Source organism: Engystomops pustulosus, chromosome 10, assembly GCF_040894005.1.
Source record: "Engystomops pustulosus chromosome 10, aEngPut4.maternal, whole genome shotgun sequence".
NCBI classification, from domain to species: Eukaryota; Metazoa; Chordata; class Amphibia; order Anura; family Leptodactylidae; genus Engystomops; species Engystomops pustulosus.
This window is the reverse complement of record NC_092420.1, coordinates 83884026-83896708: the sequence shown is the minus strand read 5'-3', so window position 1 is coordinate 83896708 and position 12683 is coordinate 83884026. Positions and strand designations below refer to the sequence as shown.

The 12683-nt window shown below is 45.0% G+C and overlaps 1 protein-coding gene across 3 annotated transcripts in view; it reads right to left on the bottom strand.

Moving 5' to 3' along the window:
- The window catches only part of PRKACB (protein kinase cAMP-activated catalytic subunit beta), a 48806-nt gene that overhangs the window by 17381 nt on the left and 18742 nt on the right, over positions 1-12683 (bottom strand). Inside the window, exon 1 of one of the 3 annotated variants that reach the window (XM_072128579.1) lies at positions 4933-5137. The exons of 1 other annotated variant lie outside the window; for it this stretch is intronic. In XM_072128579.1, coding sequence (XP_071984680.1) covers positions 4933-5122 — 190 coding nt within the window. In that variant the 5' untranslated portion in view covers positions 5123-5137. Of the gene's footprint in view, positions 1-2053; positions 2455-4932; positions 5138-12683 lie in introns of those variants that run through there. One more of the 3 variants, XM_072128581.1, reaches the window with a different exon arrangement.

Below are 12683 nucleotides of genomic sequence, written 5' to 3'. Positions count from 1 at the left end.
TGTAGCCTTATATTGTAATAAAACACAACCTGCTCCTAGATAGGATAATTCTCAGTGATAACGAATTCTTAGCAACACTATGACCGCCCCCACACTACACACTATGTGTAGGGTACAATTATACAAATCCTACAACTATAATTCCTTATAGACAGAGGCCTTATCAAGCTTTCTTTGCTGACCACTGTAACCAATAACATCTTCGTTTTCACTTCTCAGGCTGCTCTGGTAAAATACAAGCTGCACAGTGATTGGTTGGCTGCTGTGCTGACAGAAACAGCATTTCTTTAGTCAGTTTTCATACATTTTGCTATATATAATGTGTGCGTTTTATTTATATACGCACATTATCTCATACAGGACTCGCCCACCTATATCTATACATACATTTTTACCTCAAAAATACCTGAAATATAGACATTTTAATTAAAACCAATGAGTTATCGGTGGCTTCATATAACAGGCGGGTGGATATGATTGTGGGATTTCTATAATGAGAGATGGACATTGCTAAAACAACTCATTACACTAAAAGCCCGTGTCGTGGCCGCTCTAATCACCCCATAAGCCATCTCCTCAACTTTAATCTGCTGGGAGGCTTTCCTTTACATAACATGAGCCCGGGGCAGGGGGGCCAATCACCACAGGAATCGGGATTAACAAAAAATATTACTAGAGATAGCAGGGCATGATGGGAGTTGTAGTTCACCAATCAACGTAAAGGATGGTTTGGAATATTATTAATATATATATACATATATACACACACATAGATACATACAGGCAGTCCATAGGCTTGTTCTTAAGTTGAATTTGTATGTAACACGAAACTGTATATTTTATAATTGTAGTCCTAGACAAAAAATTTTTTTTGCCCCAGTGACGATTGGAGTTTCAAAATTTTTTGCTGTAATGGGACCAAGGATTATCAATAAAGCTTCATTACAGACACCTTACAGCTGATCATTGCAGCCTGGGACTATAGTTATATCCAGAGCCTTCACCAGAGGTCACAGGAGGCAGAGAGCTCTGTCTTTAACTAGGGGTCATCTCTAAGTCGGGAGTACTTAAGTAGGGGGCTGCCTGTACATATATCTATGTACTGATAGCCCATGGGTTGAAGCCCCGGCAGTGTCACTTTGGGAGATGCAGTCTCATGTTGGTAGGACAGCCATTGACAATGGTCTGTGATCGCACCATAAAATAAAAACTTGGGCTCTGTATACATCTGCATTGGTTGTTCTATAGCAGATTTAATCAAATATCCCCCCCCCCTCCCCCGAAATCATTGAACATGAAAGAAACTTGATGGGCTCCCAGGAAGCCAACAAATGTAAGACGAAAAAGCCATTATAGGTGGGCAGCACGGTGGCTTAGTGGTTAGCATTACAGCCTTGCAGCGCTGGGGACCTGGGTTCTACATCTGCAAAGAGTTTGTATGTTCTCTCAGTGTTTGTGTGGGTTTCCTCCGGTTTCCTCCCACACTCAAACATTCTGGTAGGTTGATTAGATAGTGAGCCCCATGGGGGTAGGGACTGATTTGGCAAACTCTGTGCAGCGCCGCGGAATCTGTGTGCGCTATATAAATAAATTATTATTATACAAGACAGTGGTCTGCGAGAAAGCCAACACAGGCAAGACGATAGGCGGCAAGAAAGCCAACACGGGTAAGTCTATGGGAACCTAATGTACACCATTACAGCATATGTGGGGCCCATCATTTTGACCATTCAACACATATGTGAACAGAGACCTAATCAGCATTCCCTTTAACACAACCTTCCTAGGTGTATCCTGAATACTCACCAACATGGTGGAAAACCAGCTTCACAAAAATGAGTGAGAATTTTACCCAAAAATAGAGAAAAATTTTTGTAAAATAAAATATCTAAAATATGACAACTTTTTTGTAAATATTCATATACTAAACCGTATAATATTGTTATAAAGTTTGCAAAAAAAATTTTTTTTTAAAAAAAGTGACCGCCCCTGATTCAGCAGCGCCACGCACAATAATAGTAATGCACCAGGCGGTATATAACACGGTACTCACCGTTCATGCTGACACGTTTGCCCCCGGCATCATAATGCTCATCAGACCCAAACAAAATAACACAACTCCGAGGGAAGAATCCAAATGATAAAACAAAAGTAATAAAAAAATAAAAAATAAAAAAGCACAATAATCTCCGAGCTGAGCCTATAGGACTCTCTGGTAGGAACACTTGGATTGTTGAGGTGCACTCGGCTTATTCCTGGTACACGCCACCCTGCAGAGACACAGCGCACTCCCATACACTCCCATATTTAACCCCGTGCAGCTCAGATCACCCGGCAAACAATGTGCGAGTGCTCATCACTTCCCAAGTCGCAAAGAAAGCAAATGAAAAGCAAAAAGGTAAAAAACCCACAGCGCTGCTGCCGTACGCTATAAAGTCATCTCTACGGGAGCGGAGACGATCTGCTGGAGACGGGAAAGAGGAAAGAGTTAAAACCAGCGCTGTTAAAAATCAGCCCCGTTTGTTTCCATGGCAACAGAAGCTCAGAATGATCAGTTTTATTTTGTATCCTCCCCGATTCTATCCTACAGTCTTCCGATAGGATCCGGTAGTCACGACTCCAGCTTCATGTCATGATAAATGCGGTGGGAGTAATACACGGTCCTAATATTAGGGACATGGAGGGTCACCTGGTGACAGGAGGTGCACAGCACTACACTAAAGAAGAAAAGCCCCCACCGGATATGCCGGAAATATTATTATAATAAAAAAGTAAAATCTCACTAAACAGTCGTATAACGAAGAGTCTCCAGAAAAAGGGGCATGACCAAAGCTAGTCTACATACACAAGTCTGTATTTAATAAAAATAAAAAAAAAATATTGACATATTGAAAAGTATTCCAAATTATGCCAATGAGCCTGCAGGGCTCCTGAGGGCATCACCAGAGCCCCTCCATGGTATAGCTTCACAGGCTGTTACAGTAACTCCTCAGCACTTCCCCCTCCCTCTGCCTGATGCAAATCTCATACAGGGGAAAGTGCTCCTGCGCAGTGTAACAACCTGTGAAGCTACTGCATGGAGGGGCTCTAGTAACACACACACACACATATATACATATATCTATATCTCATATCGATATCTATCCAAAGATATTTATATATCTCATATCTATATCTCATATCTATATCTATATCCATAGATATATGATTAAGTATTCACCACTGACTTCAGTCTTGATTCTTTGCGTCTTATTCACATTTATAACTTCAACCAACACATTCAGCAAGAATAGTAATTAAAAACAATATCAAAAATGCCTATTTGGATCTCTAATCGTCTCAATGCCAAGACTTCAGAGTTCCACGCAACCCAAGACATCAAATACAACGTCCTTTGGCCTCATTTTCACTCATTAAACAGAATGGGGTATTAAACATAATGGGGCAGATTCATCAAGCGGTCTGAAAGTCAGAATATTGTCAGTTGCCCTCCGCAACCAATCACAGCTCCCCTTTAAAATATTCATGAGCACTGGTAAAATGAAAGCCGAGCTGCAATTGGCTGCCATGGGCAACTAGGAATATTCTGACAGCTTGATAAATCTGCCCCAATGTGTTTCAAATGCAATACCAAGAACGACCACCATACGATGCACAATGCTGTACATGGTAAACTATGAAGTCGCTATAACCGTAGCTGATAATCACTCATTCAATCCTCGAGTTTATCAGAGCTACTACATCAAGGCTCCAGCCCTGCCTCTCGTGGCATTTTATCAGTTCTTAAAATTTCAATGGACCCATGGACATGAACGTGTTTCTCGCGGAGCGGCGCGGACTCGGCACAGGTCCAAATCCCTTGGGGGGGGGGGGGGGGGGGGGTTGTGATCTAATATTCATCAATATTCCAACTATATGGAGTAGCCCCGAGACTGACAGGAAGTTCTCAAGAGATCAGAACATGATACATTCGCCCCCCTCCTACCTTTGTAATCACATCTACGCAACTCCCCGAAATCCCCTGTCAATGTAAAAGAACCGGGGGTCTGGATACACAACAATGAGACGCATTTCAGGCTATTGTGACTCTTTCTACCTCTTAATTGCAGCAATTAATGTCAAAATCCCGACACTCCAGCGCCGGCTGACGCAGAGCGGAGCGCGGTAATGCCGAGGACAAAGACGTGTTTTCTTAGACTTGCCTACACAACACAGGGGAGAAAAGATGTGGGACACGGTGACCATCAAAAGATGCGCGGAAAGGCTGACGCAAGCAGGATTAAGGAGGAAAACTGCGGCCCGGGTGGAGAAGCCCCTCATCCCCATAGTAACGGAGGAGACGTGTTCCAGCCTCTCGTTACAGCATCGACTTGAGGAGAAACCTCAGAATTTTTAGAAGTTCACGTCATGTTTGGAAGACCTCGTCCGGCCTGTTTGACGCGTTTGCGCTTCCATTCACACATTGCAAGGAGACCAGCAGGTTCCCAAAAGTCCTAAGGGACAAGAGATCGGATTTCTTTAACCCTCTGCTTAAAGTTATGCTTACAACCAAGCGCGAACATGGAAACGTCTGCAAGTCACCTCTCTGCAAAGTGAGAATCCACTGCAAAATCTGCCACAAAACAAAGATTGGCCGCGCCGGGGCAGGGCTAACGCAGCGAGCGCGCTCCGGGGGCAGGGCTAACGTAGGGCTTCCAAACCAACGTTTGGAAGCAAAAATTGAGCAATAGTGAAGATTGGAATTTTCATCAACAACGGAATTGATCTGACTTGATACACTACATGTATATAAACGATATTGCTGGTTTTATGGTAAAACCTGCCCAAAATATTGTCCCATGTATAGATAACGTACAATCTCCATAGGAGATGTCCGTGAACCCGGCACCCCGGGCCATTGCCCCTATAACACAAGGTCACCCCGGCACTTACTTGTGAGGTCCCATAGTAAGGTGCTGTCAGACACCGGCTGGCCCTCGCCCTCTGCCTTCTGCTCCTGCATGATGCCGCCGCCGCTGCTGCTCTTCCCATTTCGGTGGAATAATCTGTTTGCGAAACCTTCCAGTTTCTGGAGGGCAGAGGTGGTCCCCGCAGACTGGAGGCTCTCGCTGGGAGCTGCCATGCATGGACAGGACTGGCCCTACTGACACACTGATAGTAAAAAATGGCTGCAACACCAAAAAAAAAAAAAAACCCTTAAAAAAAAAAAATTAGTTGCAGTGCAAGTCTTACTTCCTGTTTGTCTGTACGCACAAAACCACCAGGGTTACAGGTTCCTCCAGACTGTACTCGCCTGTCGTCCTTATTTACCATGAGCCTCGCTGCCTAATAGCTGCTCTTTACTACTGCTGCAACTAAAAACGCACAAAAACTGCTCAAAAATGACAAAAAAAAAATTACTTCCTATCCCCGCAGTAAAGAGAAAACAGCCACCACCCCCTCTTCTCCATCCCAACACCCACGGGGCTTATTAACCTGTACTTAGGAAGCCGACGTCACTCCTGGCTCACCCATGAGATTAGACAGGTAAAAGAAAAGCTCCCGTACACCAGGGGGCAGTCTAGGGAAAATCTCCAGGAAATCTACCATCAAAATTCCTCATGATAAACCAGGGACATTACTCATAGATCCAGGCACCGGGTCTGTGGTAATCTCCTTATATGTGTTATCCATGGCCTCTTTCCTTCGAAAATCAACTTTTAAACTTATGCTAATGAGCTAGTAGTGCTGTGGCAGGCGTTACTACAGCCCTCCCATGTTGTAACTTCACAGACTGTTACACGGTGTTCTTCCTCCTCCTGCTCTCTAAGCACTTCCCCTCCCAGCCCCACCACTGTATAATCTTACATCAGGCACAGGGAGGGGGGAAAGCTCCTGCACAGTGTAACAGCCTATGAAGCTACAGCACAGACAGTTTCTGGCAATGCCGCCCAGAGCCCTTCTGGCTCATTAAAGTAATTTTAAAAGTTGATTTTAGCAGGAAGGAGGGCATGGATAGCAAATATAAGAAGATTACCACAGTCCTGGGGCCTGGATCTATGAGTAATGTCCCTGGTTTATCATGATGGATTCTGATGTTAGATTTTCTAGAGATCCCCTTTAATTCATAAGAGCTACCTGTCCGGGACTACACGACTGCAACATCAGATTGGTGGGGGGCCAACTCCTAGCATCCCAATAACCAACCAGCCGCAGAACTTGAATATATTACTCCGGCACCCGGTACTTTTAGGCCTTGTTCACATGCTGCTTTTACAAAGCGCAGAGGGGAGGGGCTTCTCCAGATCACACGTAATTAGGTCTAAACCCATCTGCAATTAGCTGAAAACGCATGCGTAACTGCCACGTGTCAAAGCAGCCTCAATGCAATTTTTACGCAGCGTGTGAACACGGCCTTAGCGTATTATATTTGCTTGAATGCTGCAGTACCCAGCACAGACCCTACCAAGAACAAGAGGCTGCAATGACCCATCGACACACCCGGCTAGCAGACGCTCACTATGTTATTCCGGATCGCAGGACTACGGTCCGATGTATAGTTCGTAGTCTACGGCCAGTGAACTACAAATCCCAGCATATCTGAAACCATCACTTCCAAAGCTCCATCAGGAATAATGCAGAATTCAGCACACTGTCATGTATGGGGGTTCCTATGATTAACCCCATAGTGGCAGATGGTTGCTTTCTCCCCGTCCACGCCGCAGGCCACGGTCGCCATTCCCGTTTTATTTTCCTTCTAATTATAGATTACCGCTGGCTGTGAAGCGTTCCCATGGAGATTTCCGCCTGTTTACAAGACGTTTCCTGCTCTAGATTCTCTGAGCTGGAGGAGTGTGTATACATTACAGTCAGGGGCATCACAAGATACTGACGGATCACTGCCTTGTTTGATGCATTATTAAATAGGGAAGGGGCTAATCTCAACATGGAAAACATCGAGGAGGATGGCAGAAGGAAACGGGGGGAAAAAAAAAACAAAACACTTGGACGCTGCAAAAACAAAGAAAAAAAAATCCAGGGCAATTGTAACAAAGTGCTGTGTGAACTGGCTCTGAATAGAGGATTAGAGAGGATCCCACTGGACAGGAGAGGAGGCTCTGGCTATAAATAGCCAAGACTGACACTAACCCTCACTGCACCAGCAAGGAGCTCTGCTGCCACCTACTGCTCAGCAAGAAGAATGCACCAGCAGAACACTTCCTGCATTACAAGGGCATAAAGTGATGGGAGGGGGCTCAGGTTTTGCAGATTTTACTGCTTATTAATTAAATCAAGCCGGAAATTTTAGATATAGAAAGTATATCCAATAGGACTCCCCAGCAGGGTGGGAGAGTGCATGGCAAAATGGCTGTTATCTTGCAAAAACAGCTTCACACCTGAACATGGCTGGTGCATGCTATTACAACTAAGCTCCATTCATTTCAATACAGGTTAGCTGCTATACCAACACAAACCACGGACAAGTGTCATGTCTTTCACAACCCTAGTAGCAACCAAGCTCTACCCTTTCCATAGACTTCTATGGGGGAGGATGGATACAAATGCTCCCCCACTTACACAAACCATATCAATTATTTGCTGAAAGGAAAAGTTATACAATTTTCCAATAGACTTTCAGTATAAATTCCTCACCATTTTCTACATCTCTGCTTGCTGTCATTCTATAAAAAGCTTCTATGTTTACTTCCAGTAGATAGAAATCTGTCCATGCATGAGCGGTTGTGATCAGAGAGAGTAATGGGAGCCGTGTGATACTAATTTGTTTTATCCACTGGAAGTAAATGTAGAAGCTTTCTAAAGAATGACAGCAAGCAGAGATCTAGAAAATAATGAGGAATCAATACAAAGTAGATTGGAAAAATTTATCACTTTTACTTACAAGAACCATATCAATTATTTGCTGAAAGTGGACGACCCCTCTAAGAAATCTACCATCAAAATCCCTCATGATAAACCATAACTGAGAATCTTCTTATATGTGTTATCCATGGCCTCCTCCCTTCTAAAAAGCAACTTAAAATTATGCTAATGAAACAGAAGGGCTCTGGGGCATGCAAGATGTGCCCATCAGTGCTGCAGCTTCACAGGCTGTTACACAGTGCAGGACCAGTTCTCCACTTCCACTGTGATTACAGCAGGTGGGAGAAAGGACTGGGGGGGGGGGGGGGGTTGTAGAGCTGGGATGGTCCACCGGAGACAGTGTAACAGCCTGTGAAGCTGAAGCACCAGGGAGCTCTGATAAAACCCCAGAGCCCTTCATGCTTAAGGGCATAACGTTAAAAGTTGATTTTAGAAGGAAGGAGGCCACAGATAACAAATATACGCTAAGAAAATGACCAATCATAAAAGGCCAGATACTATAAGAGGTCTTCCCTGTCTGAGAAGGGCGGATCCCAGAGTCTTATAAAAAGAAGAAGATCTCATTGTCTTGTTTACCAGATCTACAGTCGTGTCGGATCACACACCCCAAATAAAATTCATTCCCAAAACTTTGTTTGAAGTTGTCTTGGGAGGATGACCTAGCGGTCTAGTCATACACATCTACTTCAACAGAAAGTTTTTGGGGCAACTCAACTCTTCAAGTTTAGAAAGTCGTCCCATCACCTCGCCGCCCGGCTATTTATAAAGGGCGCAGATCTAATCTAGGAATATTGAGGGGTAAATAAGAGCGGCCGGGCAGCTGACCTGCGAGCGGGGGGTCAGCGGCCGGTCACCACCAATCGGTCAAGTTGTAAATGTCTGAGCCTTGAAGTCTGCAGCTAATTTCAGAAATATTTAGGAATCCCCATTTCTGGGAATAAATAACCACCCGGAAGATGGGGCGACACAAGGCCGTGACAAGTATCAAAGGCAAAATAAGAAACGTGAGGTCTTATATCAGCCACGTCTGAAGTCTCCCGTTAAAATAAAACTTATATAAGACCTCTTAAAACTTTTTTTTTTTTAAAAGAACACTCTCCCTGCAGATAGGACACTATGTACAATCTGCTCAGCTCCTCCTGCTCTACAACATGCTGCCTGCAGATAGGACACTATGTACAATCTGCTCAGCTCCTCCTGCTCTACAACATGCTGCCTGCAGATAGGACACTATGTACAATCTGCTCAGCTCCTCCTGCTCTACAACATGCTGCCTGCAGATAGGACACTATGTACAATCTGCTCAGCTCCTCCTGCTCTACAACATGCTGCCTGCAGATAGGACACTATGTACAATCTGCTCAGCTCCTCCTGCTCTACAACATGCTGCCTGCAGATAGGACACTATGTACAATCTGCTCAGCTCCTCCTGCTCTACAACATGCTGCCTGCAGATAGGACACTATGTACAATCTGCTCAGCTCCTCCTGCTCTATAACATGCTGTCTGCAGATAGGACACTATGTACAATCTGCTCAGCTCCTCCTGCTCTATAACATGCTGTCTGCAGATAGGACACTATGTACAATCTTCTCAGCTCCTCCTGCTCTATAACATGCTGCCTGCAGATAAGACACTTTGTACAATCTGCTCAGCTCCTCCTGCTCTATAACATGCTGTCTGCAGATAGGACACTATGTACAATGTGCATAGCTCCTCCTGCTCTATAACATGCTGTCTGCAGATAGGACACTATGTACAATCTGCTCAGCTCTTCCTGCTCTATAACATGCTGCCTGCATGAATTTTCATGGTGTCAGGTTTCCTTTAATGGTGCTGTCACACGTTGCGTTCCTGGACAGTTCATGGAGAGTTTTTAAATTCAGGCGTCTTTGTATTTTTACCATGTGTTTGGCTCTTTTAAATCAGCTCTTCTGGTAAACATATAAAACCGTGTGCGATTTTAGTGCGTTTAAAAACTGTCCAGGAACGCACCACATGACTGCACCCCAAATCTAGAGTTCAACGAAACTTTGAATATGGAATCCGACGTATTGTAATGACCAGCGCAGCTCGTGCCCCTCCGTTTTTGGAAATTGGTGATGGAAGTTTTTGTTCTTACAATTGTGGGGCCTTAAAGCCAGGACTATTGTACAAACTCCAAACACAAAACATTCCATGGATACGGAGGGGGAAGAGTCTGAATGATGGAGTCTTCAGGCTACAAGAATTAAGGCTACAGGCAGGAATTCAAGAGGCCGAACCCACATTGGCCGCTATGTAGTGCGGTGCCGGGTGTGCAGCGTGTACAGGGCAGCTCTGACGAGTCACCTCTATCCTGCTGGAGAAAGATCTCCACACACCCCGCTGTGACCTGTCCACACTGCAGAGGCTTACATCCTAGGGCAGTGGTGGCGAACCTATGGCACTGGTGCCAGAGGTGGCACTCAGAGCCCTTTATCTGGGCACCCAGGCCTTCACTCCAACACAGAGTCTGCCAGACAGGACTCGGGGCTTCCTCCTGAGGTCCGAAAGATCCTAGGATGCGCCATATTCAGCGCCATTTTAGAGCAATATCCTTGGCTGCCAGCACTAAAGGAGGACTGAGAAGGTGTGAATAGATGAGTTGTCGTTGGAGCTCCTGCTCTGGGTCCTCTGATTCTTTCTCTTCAGGGGACCCTGGAGGGAAGCTACAATCCAAATTTCTCCATCTTTCTATTGTATTGGTGAACTCAGGACACCAATACGATTGAAACCTGTGATACAGCAGGGATCAATAAGTTACTGCTTAAATTGTCATGTTGGCACTTTGTGACATGTAAATGGGTATTGGTTGTAGTTTGGGCACTCTGTCTCCAAAAGGTTCGCCATCACTGTCCTAGGGCAGTGATGGCAAACCTATGGCACGGGTGCCAGAGGTGGCACTCAGAGCCCTTTCTGTGGGCACTCAGGCCATCCCCCCCAATTTCCCCAAACAGGACAAAATCCACCAAATCTTCCTGCAGTCCCAAGCAACTTAAGAGATGCTGCTCTCAGTGCTATTTTAAAGCGCTATTGGCTGTTTGAAACTGCGGGAAAAGTGAGAAGGTTTTGACAGAACTGCATTGTCTTTGGAGGTCCTTCTGCTGGACCATTCTTCCTGGAGAAAAGCTACAATGACGGTCTGAACTTATTTGCCCATCTTCTTTCAACTCTATTGGTGGCCTTAGGAGAGCCAATACAATTGAATGATGTGGAAGAACAGGTAACAATAAGATACTGCTAGAAATGCCATGTTGGCACTTCATGGTAAATAAGTGGATTTTGGTTGTAGTTTGGGCACTCGGTCTCTGAAAGGTTCGCCATCACTGTCCTAGGGTGATGCCACACGTGGTGATTTTGGTCCGTTTTTAACAGTTTACTATGCGTTTGGCTGCTTTCAAAAGATCCCTACACCCCGAAAGCAGGAGGAGTGATCTTGGTAGCTGCTGCTGATCTTGTGGGCGTTTCCATATAAGGACAGTGACATCACCGGAGACTTCCCTTAGTGTACGCTCAGCGGAGGCCGACGATGGATGTCATGTAGTTACATCCGTCCCCTGTAGCTTATAATGGACTCCGCCGAGCACATTTTGCCCTCTACAGCAGAATCCAAAGACCTAGATGTGTTTCGTAGAGGATTGGACCAGGGTTACAGAGGCAAACGGCTGCCACCTTCCCTCATCATGGGTCCATGGATACGCTTGGCGTATAAGTGGGGAGCTTTAATAGTATATCCACCGAACATGTCCATAAAACGTGGTAGGAATGTAGTCTAAATGAAAGGAAATCTACCATCAAAATCCATCATGATAAACCAGGGACACTTAATAATAATAATTCTTTATTTATATAGCACCTACACATTACCCAGAGCTGCACAGAGTTTGCCAAATAGATCCAGGCACAGCGACTGTGGAAATCATCTTATATCTGTTACCCGTGGCCTCTTTCTTCTAAAATCAATGTTAAAAATTATGCTATGGGGGGGGGGGGGCATAACCCGAGACCCTCAGTGCTGTAGTTTCACAGGCTGTGCAGCTGCACAGTCTAACAGCCTGTGAAGCTACAGCACGGAGCTCGCCTGGTAATACACCCTAGACCCCCCTTAGGGCTCATTAGCATAATTATACAATTTGATTTTAGGAGGAAGGAGGCCATGGATAACAAATATAAGAAGATTCACAGTCACGGGGGTTGAAGTTGAAGTTATGGCGGTCCTATGGTTCTGATCCCCATTGCGCAGTAACATGTCGACATAAGCGTCAAGATGCAGCCATGTATGCTGCGATTGTACAATTCAGTTTTCATCTGTAGTAATTTCCATCACAACTATAAAAACCGGTTGTACGAGAATGTTAACACCCCGAGGTGTTGGATAGAGACAATAATTAATGTGATAACTCAGGATTGCAGCTGTGACGGTGTATTATTATTAGTGATCATACAAGCACATGGCTGCATTATTCTCCGCTGTCCAGCAGCACCACCATGGACTGAGGTTACATAATGCAGACATCACACCGCACTACACGAGCTCCAGAGGGTAATTATTATACCATGGTACCCAGGAGCTTATAATGGACTAGATAACTACATATCCCATGAACCCTGTGACACATGTACAATAAGGGAGATATTACAAAAGAAGCGACCAATTAAAACTCATAGATCCAGGCACCGGGACTGTGGGAACCTTCTATTTGATATCCATGGCCCCTGCCGTCTAAAATCGCCTGTACGGCTGGAGAAGGGCGGAACATTTACCACAATAGTCTAAGTTAGATTCATGGGCACCCAACTTT